This window comes from Moschus berezovskii, chromosome 18 (genome assembly GCF_049115385.1).
Source record: "Moschus berezovskii isolate FMDL1 chromosome 18, NW_MosBer_1.0, whole genome shotgun sequence".
Classification (NCBI taxonomy): domain Eukaryota; kingdom Metazoa; phylum Chordata; class Mammalia; order Artiodactyla; family Moschidae; genus Moschus; species Moschus berezovskii.
The window spans coordinates 39,725,238-39,740,983 of NC_142477.1; the positions used below are offsets into that span (position 1 = coordinate 39,725,238).

Consider the following 15,746-nt stretch of genomic DNA (forward strand, 5'->3'; position numbering starts at 1 on the left):
TTTCACGTTTCGCTTTCACACATTGGAGAAGGAAATGGCAACCCACTCCAGTGTTTTTGCCTGGAGAATCCCAGGGACGGGGCTGCCTGGTGGGCTTCAGTCTATGGAGTCACACAGAGTCGGACATGACTGAAGTGACTTAGCAGCAGCAGCAGGGTTAATGTAATGTTGTGTTACATTTATAATAATATTGTGGGTCATACCTACAGAATTGTTAGGTTTTTTGCTTAAAAAGCTGCTTACATTGTTCAGAGCTGCTCTCAGCAATTTTATGCCACTTTCAGTAGATACAAACACTAGTGCCTAGTTTATACAAAAACTAAGTGGAGTACAATAATTCTAGTATGAGTACATCTGTTTAAAAATACATTAAAAGGTGTATTACCTTTATTTTAAAAGTATTTGTTTTTGTGACAGTTACTTGTGTAAGTGTCATTAATGCTTTCCCTGATTACTTAGAATATCATTTCTAAAACTTCAGAATTGTGTGCCGGAAAACTGTCTTCCATGTCATTTAAGATCCCAACAGGAAGTCATATGACATTCTCAAGATAATTTGAGTAGTTACTTACAAGACCAAGATTACAAAGATAGGGGCAGAATAGAGTGGAAACCCAAAGTTAACAGACTTGGAACTGTTACCACCCCTGTACCCAAAGGAGCAAGGGTAAAGAGAAGTCAACAGAACTCAGTCAATAGGAAAAGAAAAAGATTTAGAATAGGTTGCTTTGTAAAAACAAGTGTTCTTTTGGTCAGAGGACATGAGCAGCTTGAGGAGACCTTGCAAGGAAGGAGTCAGGAATATAAATACCCTGACCTCACTCTCCTTCTCTTTGATCTTCTGACAGGGCATCCCACTGGCTGAACCCAAACAGAAGCCAGAGGGCATGGGAGACTGTTGATGTAGTCCATACAGGTCAGCCTGCTGGGGCAGAAAGTTTGCTTGAGAAGGGTCATAAAGTAGTAAAGATAAGATATCTATCTCCTCTTCCCATCTTAGTCAGAAGTCTAATTGTAATTTTTGTCCTCTTTTATTCAGGGTTTGCTTAAGGTTTACAGAGGCCTCCTAGGATATTATTTTTGTTTGTTTACATCTGTTTGTATATATGCAGAAATTTTATTAACTAAAGCTAACTGTTTTGAGCTATTTATTTTACCTAAACTATGTATGTTTGAATTGGTTTTTCAGGTGATGATGATGAAATTCCTCAGGAACTACTCTTAGGAAAACATCAGCTTAATGAACTTGGCAGTGAATCTGCTAAAATTAAAGCAATGGGTATAATGGATAAGGTATCTCACTAAAGTAAAATTTATCAATTTACTTACTATCTCATGTTTGAAATTAAAGTTTTAAAGGTAAATTGCAAAGTTTATATAAAGTAAGTAATGATGAAAAGACAATTCGTTGTTTCTTCCTGAGAATCTGACAGAATTATTTCTTTAAAAAATGACAAGGCTTGAATCGAAGGCATATTCTGCAAATTATTCTAAAGAAAAATCATGTTTTTGCGTTCAAAGCGACATAGTCCTGGATTTTTTGTCACTGTTTATTTTTTCATTGTCTCAAATATTTAAAGTATTTAAATGCAGAAATACACTAAATTTTTCTTTGACATTTCCTTTAGTCATTTACATTGATTGAAAGAGTTAAGCCATGGTTTTAACACAATGATTGTTGGGGGGTTTTTTGGTTTATTTTATTAAAATATAGTTGATTTACAATGTTGTGTTACTTTCTGCTGTATAACAGAGTAATTCAGTTATATATCTGAATAAACATTCAGATAAACATTCTTTTCATTAGAGTTTATTACAGGATGTTGAAAATGGTTCCTGGTTCTTTATACGTCCTATGTTAATAGCTTGCATCTGACAATCCCAAACTCCCAATCCTTCTCTCTCCTTCCACGTCTCCCCCGTGGCAACCACAAGTCTATTCTCTGTGTCTGTTAACACATTAATTGTTAATAAGTACAGAATCTCATTGTTGTGGGCTTAATAATAACTTCTGTGGGTTGTCTTTCCTATGAGCTGTTGCCAAGCAGTCTCATTGCACTCATGGAATAACAGAAATTTTTTTCCTTAAAAATGCTTCAAACAATAGTGACAGCATCAAGGATTGGCTTCCCATAATCTTTACAAGCCAGCAGTCACCCCCTAAACTACTGCATGATTACTATGCAAATACAGTTTCAGCAAAACCCTCTTTCCTCCTAATCAGGCTCCTCTTTTATAAAATTTTCTACTCTTAGTCTGTAATGTAAAGATAATAATTTGTTCTCCAAGCATAGTAAAAGATTTAATGAACGATTATATTTATCTGAAGAATTTGTTTTCTCAAAAATTAAACTTATTCATTTAGTTTTAAAGTAGACTGGGAGATATTTTAATATTCTTTCCAAAGTTAAAATATAATGTTATTCATTTTGTATTCATTTATATTAGTTTCAGGAGTTCAGTGTAACAATTCAATATTTGTGTGTATTGGAAAAGGATTCAAAGTAAATCTAGTTTAACATCATGGCCACACACAGTTACAGTTGCATTATTTTTTTTATTATGAGAACTTTCAGTTCTATTTTCTTGACAACTTGCAGATATAAACTATAGTATTGTTGCCTATATTCATCATGCCTTGCATTACATTCCCAGGACTGACTTATAACTGGAAATTTGTACCTTTTGACCACCTTCACCTACTTCACCCACCCCCACTTCGCACCTTTAGCAACCACCAATCTGTTCTTTGTATTTATAAATTCTTTTTTTCTTAAGATTCCATATATAGGCGAGATCATATGGCATTTGTTTTTCTCTGTCTGACTAATTTCTGTTAGAATCATGCCATCAAGGTCCATGCATAATGTTGCAGATGACAAGATTTCCTTCTTTTCATAGCTAAATATACACACACACCACATTTTCTTTATCCATCTATGAGTGGACACATTGGTTGCTTCCATATCTTGACTCTTATAAATAATGCTACAGTAAAAATGAGAATGCATATATTCTTATGAAGTTAGTGCTTTTGTTTTCTTCAGATACGTACCTAGAGGTGGAATCACTTGATGATGACAGATTGATTCCGGTTTTCCATGGTGGCAGCACCAATTCACATTCCCACTGACAGTGCCAAAAGTTTCATGAGTTAGGATTTTAAAGCTATACAGACATTTCACATGATTACCCAAGAATTAATGTACTATTGGTTCACATTGATATTACTGTGTGCAGTGAGGAATATATTGATTTCTTTTGTATATACAAATATGGCATCAGTTTTCCAAAGTGCCAGTGCCCTCTTTAGGTTTTATGTCATAAGTTCTATAGTGTTTCTATTTCAAAATATATATAGTGTTTCTATTAGCTAGTGTTTCTATTTCAAAAAAGTGCATTTACTGAGTGTTTTCAAAGCATGGATAATTTACCAAAAGTGTCGGTAGTTTAATCTATTGTGAAATTATCTAAAGCAATATATTTGGGGGAAATTTTTTCTGTACACTAGTATAGAAATAATGAAAATATACCTGATGTCACTTACTCTGTTGATCCTCCCATATTACTTTTCTGACTGATTCCATTGAGAGTCCTAGCTACGTGATAGGGATCTAAAAGGAGACTTAGTCAAAGGAATGGGTAATAGTTGCTTCCTGGTAAAACCTCTACAATGACTACTAATTTTTAAATACAGAAAACATAATTTGTAAGACATTAATTAGGTGTTTTTAAAAATAAAAAATCAGCAGATGAAATATTTAGCGAGAGTGTGTGTGCGTGCCTCTGTGATCATATGCATGTTCAATGTCACTTTCACAGAGCAGAGGGCCAGAACAGATTCAGTCTTAACTAGCTATATGGTAAGATTGGAGTTAGAAACATACATATGTGCCCATTCCGTTTGCTGTTCTTTCAAAAATAAGTAATTAATTCTCTACATAATTCAGGTTTGAGTGGAGTAGCTAAGTGAGAAAATTTTATTTTTCCACTCTTTGAGCAAATGTTAATGCTATGTAATCCATAAGCTAAGGGGAATAATTGTACAGAATATTTCTTGAATAATTTACTATGTTTACCAATGATTGATAAAAGAATTTTTGCTTCTGTTTAGCTTTCCACTGACAAAACTGTGAAAGTCCTAAATATCTTGGAAAAGAATATTCAGGATGGGTCAAAGCTCTCCACTTTGTTAAATCATGTAAGTTTAAGATCTGTATTGTTAATTTTACTCTATTAAATTATACAGTTTTTCATAAGCAACTTTGATTTTTAGGGGAAATTCCAAATTTTATTAATTTGAACTTGTTGCCACTATTTACTAGTTCACATTTAGCCTTGCAGTTAGAATTTGATTCTTAGTAGTTTAAAATTAATGTTGCACATTATTAATTGACAGCTTTGATATAAATAAGTATGGTGACAGATGTAAATTCATTCAGTTGAAAGGATCATTCTTTAATCTTACATTATGCTCTTCCTTTTGTAAGTGGATGAGTCTTTAAAATGTCTTTTCATTTATAAAATATTGGTAGGAAGTAATTCTTTTTTCTTAACCTTCCCTGGAGAACTAAATAGTTGGAAACTATATGGTGATTTCTTAATGTTGATCTTTATGTATTATTTTTATATCTAGCTCAAATGTTTGTTGAAAGGATGTTTCATCAGTTAATTCATGTAACCTGCTTAACAGTGTCTGGTACATTGTAAATTCTCAGTAAATGTTAACTGCAGCTGTCATTACATTTTAGTGTGCTTTATCAAAAGTGGTAGCAACATGGTATAATAATGGTTTATATAAACCAGAGTGTGCTTTCCTGACCTTATAGCAGACTTTCAAAACCGTATGTGTATTTGAATTGATCCTGGTATCTCTTTAACAATTAATAAATTCAAACACTAATGCTTATAGGAATTTAATGTAAGAGATAAGAGTTTGGGAATATTTTGAGTGAATGATATTTATTTTTAAATGACTGGTAATAAAAATAGTATATTATAGAAAATTTTTGAAACAGAAAAAGGTCCAATTTTCATCTAGCGAGAAGCACTGGTAGCAAGTATTATTGATAGATAATACTTCCATTCTCATATATACATACATAGTATATATGTTTAGCACATGAACTGGATTATCTGTCAGAAAGGAAGTGTTCTTGATGTTTTCAGAATGCACAGAAATGCTAAGTGATTTACATGGAATTTAGAAAAGTAATCTCAGGTGGTATTTCTGTGGTTTATTAAATATATCCATATTTTTCCAGTGCCCTTTTAAAATAATTTTTTAATCATATAAACCTAAGGGATTAGAGAAACTATAGTGACAGTATATTGGTTGGCCAAAAAGTTTGTTCAGGTTTTCCTATATGATATTACAAAAACCCAAACGAACTTTTGGGCCAATCTAACACTACATCTTTAGTCTTATAGGGTTTTTTTGTTTGTTTGTTTGTTTTTAATACTTTGGCAAGAAACTGTGGTAAATAACAAGAATCTAGAGTTCAAAGTTCTGGAGAAGTTGCTGAGTCGCTTTTAATGAAATTATTTTTATTCCTGAAAACCTTAGCACTTTTTAGTGTGTTGCTTTTAAGCCTTAATGTTTGACATGAGTGATGAACCTCCCTAACTGACTATTCCAAATAACAGTTTCAATATCAAAGAAAAGTTATTTTATGTTACTTTTTTAGTGGATATGTAAGTAGTAAAATGAAAGAAAGAAAGCTAGAGATGGAGTTTTGTGGCCTTAGTGTAAAGCCCTGCTCTGCTTTACATATATTATGCTTTTATTAATTCCTTTTCTCACTGTTATAAGCTTTCAATAGCATGCAAATGAAAATATTCCTAGAATATAAAGTCGATATCTTATAACTAAGGATGTGATAGAAGGATTTTCACTTTAAAAGTAAGATTAAAGTCAGTTTTTCCCAATTGTAATGCATATTGCTGATGTATAAATTAAAACGTAGTCTATCAGTTGTTGAATTATCTATTTTAGAAAATAAACTATGTTTTCAATACAGGATGCTTGGGGCTGGTGCACAGGGATGACCTGGAGGGAGAATATGGGGAAGAGGGAGGTGGGAGGGGGGTTCAAGAAAGGGAACACATGTACACCCGGGGCGGATTCGTGTCAGTGTATGGCAAAACCAACCAATATATTAATGTAAGGTAATTTGCCTCCAATAAAATAAATTTAAAAAAAAGAAGAAAATAAACTATGTTTTCAGTAGTCTGCATAATCACCACTTTTTAATCTCAGTTTCAAAAATACAATGTTGTTGAAAATTAGGTATTAGAAATGATTGAGTCGGTAACATTTTACTTACTTTTAAAATAAGTCTATCCCAGAAGATAAACATAACGTTTAAAACTTTCTTATTAGGATGTCACTTAATGGTGAAATTAGAAAGTAAGAGTACATTATGTTTCAAAACATTAACACAAAAATCATACCTAACATAAGTATTTCTACTTCATTCCTGATATTCTTTAAATAGACACACATTAAAACTCTTACCAAGTTTTCCACCGTGCATGCTCAGTCACTCAGTCATGTCCGACTCTGCAACCCCATGGCATTTTCCAGGCAAGAATACTGAAGTGGGTTTCCCTTTCCTACTCTAGGGAGTCTTTCCGACACAGAGTTTTACAGTGAAGGTCAAATATATTATAATCTTTAAAAATATTTTAACCTATAAATGTGTTTATTTCCATTTCATTAACAATGTGCTGTTTTACAGAATAATGATACCGAAGAAGAAGAAAGGTTATGGAGAGACCTTATTATGGAGAGAGTGACAAAATCAGCAGATGCCTGTCTTACAACTATAAACATCATGACATCCCCTAACATGCCAAAAGCTGTATATATTGAGGATGTAATCGAAAGAGTTATACAGTACACTAAATTTCATTTGCAGAATACACTTTATCCTCAGTATGATCCTGTTTACAGATTAGATCCTCATGGAGGTTGGTTTGCCCGTTTATACTGATAATTTTTTAGTTTAATATCAGTTACTTGTTATATAATTTTGCCATGTTGGATGGGTCAGAGTGCAGTGACTTCAGATGGCACCAAAATTACTAGATTATAAAATTGTAATAAACACTGCCCTTCATTTGACTGGAATATAGAACTTTTCCAGTCTGCTACTTGTTCAATTATCATTTCTTTAGCAACTGTTTACATACAATAACAAGTAATTCTACTGGTCTGGGAATCTTCGATAATGTTCACTTCTGGTTCCATTTAGCACTTCATCCTAATTTTGCCTAAAATATTATCTACAAAATGGGTTGATTAAAATTGTATATTCTTAGCAGTTATCCTTCAATAAAAAATAAATTAATTAAAAAATGTATATTCTTTCTCTTACTGATAATCTTTATAAATGAGTCAAGTTTATTAACATGTTTACACAGAGTTAGAGTTCCTATCAGAGGGATAACAGCACCACAGCTGTACTGAATCCTCATGAAGGAGGCACACGAATGACTGAATTACAAGAGTTACAGGAATGAGAGCTGCTCACTTCCCAGAAACTACAGCTCACAGAAAGCCAACAAAGGCACGAGATACAGACCATTTATTTATGAATGTGTAAAACTCAAGAAAGTCCTTCAGAATTGAAGGACTGTTGAAAGTGCTTCAGAATTCACACAATACTAATTTTCTTTTGGTTCTGGTTAAATTATATATACCAGTTTATCACAAATGGTAAAATCTGTAACTCTGTTCAAAGTTTTAAAATATTACTTAAGAATGGTTTCTTGTATTTCTATGCCACCTTTATAGTTCTGGTTTCTCATTTCTTAATTAGTAAATTCAGCGTGCAGGTTCTATCCCAGACTAACTTATACACTTCTGGAAGGAATGGCCACTTGAATCCACAGAGTGTTGAGGTGGGGAGCCCCCAACCACGTCAGATTCGTTACTTATTTTTATTTTATATTGTACTATATTTCATTTACAGAGTTGTGTTTGTTTCAGGTGTATAGCAAAGTGATACAGTCATATATATATATATGTTTTATAAAAGCAGCTCCCGTCTTTTGATGGGGTGCTCATGGTTTATAACATAAATGGCATTATTTTGAGAGCGGGATAACTTAGGTATGGCACTGGGTTTTTTTTTTCTTTTTGCAGCCTGAGGCAGTTGTAAAATAACTTAATGTAGCTTTTTACAACTGTGTATTCTATAATATTTTTTCTTTTGGTGAAATTTTAACTGTTAATGTTTTTGGCATTGTGCTTTGTAACATTTATTAAATAAAAATTTTAGAATAAAAAAATTTAAAAAATATTAACATATTTACATTTGAAGAGAGGAGGGCAAACTTGAATCATGAATATCCTAAGTTAATTATCTGTGGTTTAATTATTGCAAGTTGATTTAAGGGGAACATAATCTTACTATCCTGCTCCAGTCAATGGAAAAAAAAAAATACTAAGATACAAGAATTTAATAACCATTGAAAATCTGTTCTAACAATGTTGACTTTCTGAGTATTCCCTGGAGAATAATTTTCTCTTCAATAAATAAATAGCTTTGTTTGTCAAGTTATATTTTTATATAGGGAAGACAAAAAAGACGTGTTCTTTTAATTCAGGAAGCAGTTTTATTGTTATTAGACATTATTAAAGTTGACGTAAACCTTGTTTTGATTTCTTTTTCATTTTAGGAGGCTTATTAAGTTCAAAGGCAAAACGGGCTAAATGTTCTACCCATAAGCAGAGAGTGATAGTAATGCTTTATAATAAAGTTTGTGACATTGTTAGCAGCTTATCAGAACTGCTAGAAATACAGCTTCTAACAGACACAACAATCCTTCAGGTAAGTTTTTTTCAAGCATTTTCCATATTTCTAGACAAATAATGTAAGAATAAAGGACCTAATTGGGTTCAGTTAAACCTTGATCACTCAATAATGATACCAGCACTGCATTAATTTTTTCCATTCTGAGTATATTATATCTAAATGGAAGAAGTGAAAGCCTAGGGAAGTTTTAAAAAGAAGCACTTGGGTCAGAAGAAAGGTAAATGTAGTGTAAATTGTAAACTCCAAATTATTTGAAAGTTATATGATCATTTCCTTTAAAATATGTTAGGATATTTCTTCCAGAATAGTGAATTATGTTTTGTTTTTTGCATTCCTGTGACATTTATCAATCTAAAAGTTGACAATTAGAGGAATGGTATCTGTGAAGGAAGGTATGTACTAATTTTCTTGAGGATGAAAGGGAACAAAGGAAAAACTAGATGCCGATTGATGAGGGAAAAGAAAATGCTCTACCATTGTTTTTCAGTAAGTTTTGTGGTGTTTTGGGATTTAGTGAGGTAGAATGTTACTGAAGTCTGTTACAAGGACAGATGTGTAGTGTCGTTACTCTGTGTCTGTGCAGGTATCTTCAATGGGAATAACACCATTTTTTGTGGAGAATGTCAGTGAACTACAGTTGTGTGCCATTAAATTAGTCACTGCAGTAAGTATAATCAGTGCATATTTTTAGTTATCCTCTAGAAAAAGAATATTGATATCATTCAATACAAATTTGCAAAAACTAATGGAGATTCGAATTTTCCATGAGGGCTATTTTAGTATGCCTTAGATTTTAAACACTTCTAAGTATTTAAAAATATTTAATAATTGCTTAATTATTTAAAATCATTTAAATCTTGTCTTACTTTCCTTTCCATACCCAAGATATCATATTCCTCTAAGTGAAACTAGGATACTATGACTTCTATAAGAATGTTACAATTAATGATAGAAAATGATAGAAAAGTCGTTACTGTTGAAGATGTTGAAAACATTTTCATTCTAAATGGCAGATTAGATTTTTATCACATAGTATCGTATCATTTTTGTTTGTTTTCAAATACTTATAACTTAAGTTGAAATCTTATAATTGCTAAATAGGTATTCTCAAGATATGAAAAACATAGGCAGTTAATTTTGGAAGAAATTTTTACTTCACTTGCAAGATTACCTACCAGCAAGAGGAGCTTAAGGAACTTCAGGTAACTAACTATAGCAAGCACCAAGTTTATGATAAAAGAACCCCATTATACTGTAGCCATCATTTATTTTTTCTTTATCATTTCTGATTTTTGTTTTAATCATCAAATAAAGACAGTTCTGTGTCAGAACAGCATGAAGAATAGCTTAAATGTGTGAAATAGCAATATACTCTTGAGAGACTTAAAGGCTCAGTGATTGTCAAGTGTAAAAATCTTTGGCAGGGAATTTCAGTCTTGGCATAATTGACATTTTGAGCCAGATAATATTTTGTTTGTAGTGCTGGCCTGTACATTGTAAGATGCTTAGCAGCATCCTTGACCCCTACGTACTAGATAACCAAAAGAAATGTACCCTTTCCAATTACGATCACCAAAATTTTCACTAGACACGGGCAAAGGTGCCCTGAAGGGCAGAGTCATCCCTGTTTAAGAACCATTGGTCTGTGAGAAGAACAGTAGGAAATATGGCTCCAAAGCATCAGAGGCAGTTCAGGGATTTTACAGACCTTATTAAGGAACTTGAACTTAATCCTTTATACAGTGGGAAGTCATTATATAATATTTTTTAAGATAGCTGAAAAATTGCTCTAATGGCAATATAGACAATAGACATGACTTTAAATCACTAAGCACAGAGTAACTAAGAAATGTTATCCACTATTGTTAGCAGTATTGCCTTTGTTGGCATAGATCATCATCATCATTTCGATGACTATCATAATCCTGGGTGATTAAATGTGTTGACCTAGCATATAGGCTTATATTTAGATTGCTTTGAAAGTTGTCTTCTATAAAATAATTGTTTTTATCTTACTTTTTTTGGACCACTTGTGTATTGATAAACATCTATTGTCTACTAAAACCTGAAGAAAAGGAATCAACATATAAAGGAATACTCTTTTAAACAAAAAGATTTAAAATCTGGTTTTTTACATTCTGTGTCACAGACCTCATACTCTAACGTATGATCAGGAGCTGACTGTGGAACAGATTTTAATAAGAAAAGAGATATCAACGCCTGGGCATTGTGAAATCTTAAAGACTTGTCATTTTAAAAATCACAAAATATTTGATGTTTTACATTATAGTTTTCAATCTACAGTACATATAAAGTATAGAATTTTATATACTGCATTTTTCCTGTGACTATTTTAATGATCTATACGTAGACATTTAGTTGGTATTTTTTCTAACTTCCCAAAAATAATTAACTTAATGTCACTATTATAAGCACTAAGGATAATGCCTAGAAATTTTGGTAAAGAAAGCATCCTGAAACTTCCAGATTATAAATAACATGTAAAATGAAATTCTCTTCAATATGCTATATGATTAAAATATTTTCTTCTCCATTAAAGGTTAAATAGTAGTGATATGGATGGAGAGCCTATGTATATTCAGATGGTTACAGCACTAGTTTTACAACTAATTCAGTGTGTAGTACACTTGCCATCATCAGAGAAGGACTCTAATTCAGAAGAGGACTCAAATAAAAAAGTAAGGAATCATTTGTAAGTTTTAGAACTGTTTGCTTTTGTAGGAAGAAGTACCTGTATTCTCTGCCATTCTTATAAAACTGACGGTGTTAATTAGGGTTTCTTGACTGGGCTTTCAGATCCTTGTTGCGCATTAGACTAAATTTTAGGAGACTTGAGTTCTGGTATCCACCATTCATGAAATGTACAGATTGTTTTAATCTTGTTTCTTTATAAAATGGGAATGATAATACCTAACAAGCCTACTATTACAAGTTGTAAGGTTCAAATCAGATACCGAATTTGAAAATGAATATTGTAGTATGCAGTATCTATAGTCACATGTAACAAATAATTTTAATGTAATTAATGTTTAATTCATGCTGAAAATGAATTTATGCCTTCTCTATTGAGTAACTTGGGGGCTTCCCTGATGGCTAAACAGTAGAGAATTCACCTGCCAATTCTTGAGTTCAGAAGATCCCTTAGAGAAGGAAAAGGCAACCCACTCAGTATTCTTGCTTGGGAAATCCCTTGAACAGAGGAGCCTGGCAGGCTACAGTCCATGGGGTTGTAAAAGGGTCAGATACAATTTAGAGACTAAACAACAACAATTTGAGTAACTTATAGCTATGGTCTGCTTTTGGTTTTGTAGCTTTTACCCATCAACACTTAACATTTTTCTAGGTTCTATAGTTTTACCTTCAAAAAATTCAAAAGAGGTTTTATTTCTTTATTATAATCAGAAAGGTGCAAAGTATAAAGCAAATATCAAAAAGGTTGAGGTCCCTGTTGTCCACTTCTCCTAATCTTGTTCTCTTTTCACAGTCTTTCCTTACCATTGTGAATGTTTATCTTCTTTCATTTATTTATTTATCTGCATATTTGATAAAGTTTTAATTTATATAAATGATATAATGACATTTACAGCAAATTTTTTCACTCACCATTGTTTTTAATACATGGAGCTGATGCTAGATTCATTTTGACTTGGGTTAAATACATCATATATGACACACAACTTGAAGCATAAGTTTCTCTAGGTATACTTAGAATAGTAAATCATAATTTACATGCACTTTTAATGAAACTGGTCAGTTTGCTCTAAAGTGATATTCTAGTTTACATTCATACTTTTTGATTTTTGCTTAGTCTGGTTAGTGTAAAATAATACCATGTTTTATTTTGCATTTTTCTGGTTACTAGTGAGTTTTTTTAATGTTTATTCATGTATCAGGTTTCTACAACTTTGAATTACCTATATGCTGATCTTTAAATTTCTAATGATGGTGTTGAATTTTATTTAGTATTATATTCCAGCATTTCATAAACGTTGAACCTGCAAATTTTTTTGAAATTATTTTTTTATTTTCGATCAAAATTATTCTGACCTAGATTATGATAAACAACCATTCATATTTCATTTGTTACAAACGTTTCTCATTCTTAACATACGTTAAGAATGAAGCATATTGGATGAAGCACAAGCTGGTATCAAGATTACTTGGAGAAATATCAATAACCTCAGATGACACCATCCTAATGGCAGAAAGCAAAGAGGAACTAAAGAGTCTCTTGGTGAAGGTGAAAGAGGAGAGTGAAAAAGCTGGCTTAAAATTCACCATTCAAAAAACGAAGATCATGGCATTCAGTCCTGTCATTTCATGGCAAATAGGTGGGGAAGCAATGGAAACAATGACAGAATTTATTTTCTTGGGCTCCAGAATCACTGTGGATGGTGACTGCAGCCATGAAATTAAAAGACACTTGATCCTTGGAAGAAAAGCTATGATGAACCTAGACAGCCTATTAAAAAGCAGAGACATTACTTTGCCGACAAAGGTCTGTCTTGTCAAAGCTATGGTTTTTCCAGTAGTCGTGTATGGATGTGAGAGTTGGATCATAAAGAAGTCTGAGCTCCAAAGAATTGATACTTTCAAACTGTGATGCTGGGGAAGACTCTTGAGAGTCCCTTGGACTGCAGGGAGATCAAACCAGTTAATCCTAAAGGAAATCAACCCTGAATATTCATTGGAACAACAGGTGCTGAAGCTGAAGCTCCAGTACTTTGACCACTTGATGCAGAGAGCCCGACTGATTGGAAAAGACCCCGATGCTGGGAGAGATTGAAAGCAGGAGGAGAAGGGGACGACAGAGGTTGAGATGGTTGGATGGCATCAATGACTCAGTGGACATAAGTTTGAACAAACTCCAGGAGCTAGTTAAGGAAATGGAACACTGGCGTGCTGCCTTACATGGGATCACAGAGTCAGACATGACTGAGGGACTGAACAACGACAATGCTTCTCTTACATATAAGAGTATAGTTAAAGTTTTAGTATTTTTAAAATTTATTTATTTTATTTTTGTTGTGCTGGGTCTTCATTGCTGTGACCAGGTTCTCTCTAGTTGTGAGAGTGCTCGCTACTCTCTGGTCATGGTGCATAGGTTTCTGATTGCGGTGTCTTCTCTTATTGCAGAGCACAAGCTCAAGGGTGTGCTGGCTTCAGTAGTTGAGGTTCATGGGCACAGTCATTGGGACTCCTGGCCTCTGTGGTGCCGGCTCTGTACTTGTGGTGCAAAGGCTTTGCGGCATGTGGGATCTTTCCAGATCAGGGATTGAACCTGTGTCCCCTACATTGACAGGCAGATTCTTATCCACTCTACCACCAGGGAAGTTCATAAAGTTTTAGTATTTAATTGTACTGCCCTTATAGCCAGTAATAACATGGTAGTAGCAACTGAAATAATTTGTTGGTTATTTCTTACATCTATATCCATTCATTTTTTTCAATCTAGGTTGACCAAGATGTTGTCATTACCAATTCTTATGAAACAGCCATGCGAACAGCCCAAAACTTCCTTTCCATCTTCCTTAAAAAGTGAGTAAAATTAACATAATCTGATTTTTATTTTCCCCATGGAGAGAATAGTTCATTTCTTTTATGTAAAAAATTAATCGAACTTCCTTCCATAATCTAAACCCTGACTATATCTCCCTGACTCCTGATATCCTTATCTTTAAAATGAGGCAGTTGGAATATTATAAAATCTAAAGTTTCATGAACTTTCCTGTGTGTTGAACTCTAGAAGCTAAAGTACAGGATTGAAATTCTTTAATTTTTCATTGAATTTTTGGACATTCTGATTGAATAGGAAAGTTTAAAAAAGTTTATAGTAATCTCATAGAAAATCAGTGGTCATTATTTAAAATGTATTATGCTTGCCAGAAATTAATATTAGTCAGTAAATGAATTTCCTGCAGTAGGGGGGAAAATGAAGTTTGAGGAATAGATTCATTTTAAACCATATTTTATTTAATGTGCTCTGTTACACCTTGTTTAGATATACAAGTTGAGAAACTTAGTTAACAAAATTTCAGTCATATTGGTGAACATGTCACCTAAACTCACAGATTTTTCCTTATTTATCTTTGAACAGATGTGGTAGTAAGCAAGGTGAAGAAGATTACAGACCACTATTTGAAAATTTTGTTCAAGACCTTCTTTCAACAGTCAATAAGCCTGAATGGCCAGCTGCTGAACTACTCCTTAGTTTGTTAGGGAGACTGTTGGTAAGAGTATAGCATTTAAAGATTATTAGATTACTAGAAGACAACATAATGAGGATGTACTCTGATTCACAGATGATGAATTCTTTAAAAATGTGTAAGGAAATACGACCATTGCATCTCTATTTTTGCATGTGCGTTACTGTACATAATATTGTCGGTACCTTGTATAAAATTTTGAAATGTTGTGACTTTTGGTGCTTTCATTTCATTACATAAGATAACAGTGCTTTAAAAAACTTCTTTTATTTGTTTGAAAGTATTATTATTTAAAAGCATCTCAACACAGAGTCATAAGTTATTGTAGTTAATTCATTTCAAAGCATGTAACTGATTAATATGAACTTTGTCATCTTTAAGAGTACTTCTAAAAACATGACACATTTTAGTCCTCATGTAATACCGTATTAGGGAAGTAAATACAAGGAAATGCTATTGTGATTTTTATTTTTAAACTACATTTGGACTTGTGTAGTTGTTACAGAGCTTTGGGGACCTTATTTTCTGTCAGTTGGAAAATATATTAATTCTATTCTGAAACCAAGATATTTTTTATAGACTTTGAAATTCCAGCCTAAGAAATTCTTGAGTCAGTTATAATCCCATTTTATACAGTTGAGCCTACATTTAAAGAAAGTGACTGTGTTCTTAGGAAGACTTAGTTATAATTTTTTTT

At 32.8% G+C, this 15,746-nt stretch overlaps 1 protein-coding gene across 3 annotated transcripts in view; it reads left to right on the forward strand.

Annotated features, from left to right (window-relative positions):
- NIPBL (NIPBL cohesin loading factor) overlaps positions 1–15,746 on the forward strand; it is a 206,489-nt gene that overhangs the window by 142,605 nt on the left and 48,138 nt on the right. For all 3 annotated transcript variants that reach the window (XM_055422164.2, XM_088827650.1, XM_055422165.2), the window contains 9 exons: positions 1,190–1,293; positions 4,115–4,201; positions 6,741–6,972; positions 8,686–8,837; positions 9,406–9,486; positions 9,924–10,024; positions 11,383–11,521; positions 14,299–14,381; positions 14,941–15,073. In XM_055422164.2, the coding sequence (XP_055278139.2) occupies positions 1,190–1,293; positions 4,115–4,201; positions 6,741–6,972; positions 8,686–8,837; positions 9,406–9,486; positions 9,924–10,024; positions 11,383–11,521; positions 14,299–14,381; positions 14,941–15,073 (1,112 nt within the window). The remainder of the gene's footprint in view (positions 1–1,189; positions 1,294–4,114; positions 4,202–6,740; positions 6,973–8,685; positions 8,838–9,405; positions 9,487–9,923; positions 10,025–11,382; positions 11,522–14,298; positions 14,382–14,940; positions 15,074–15,746) is intronic.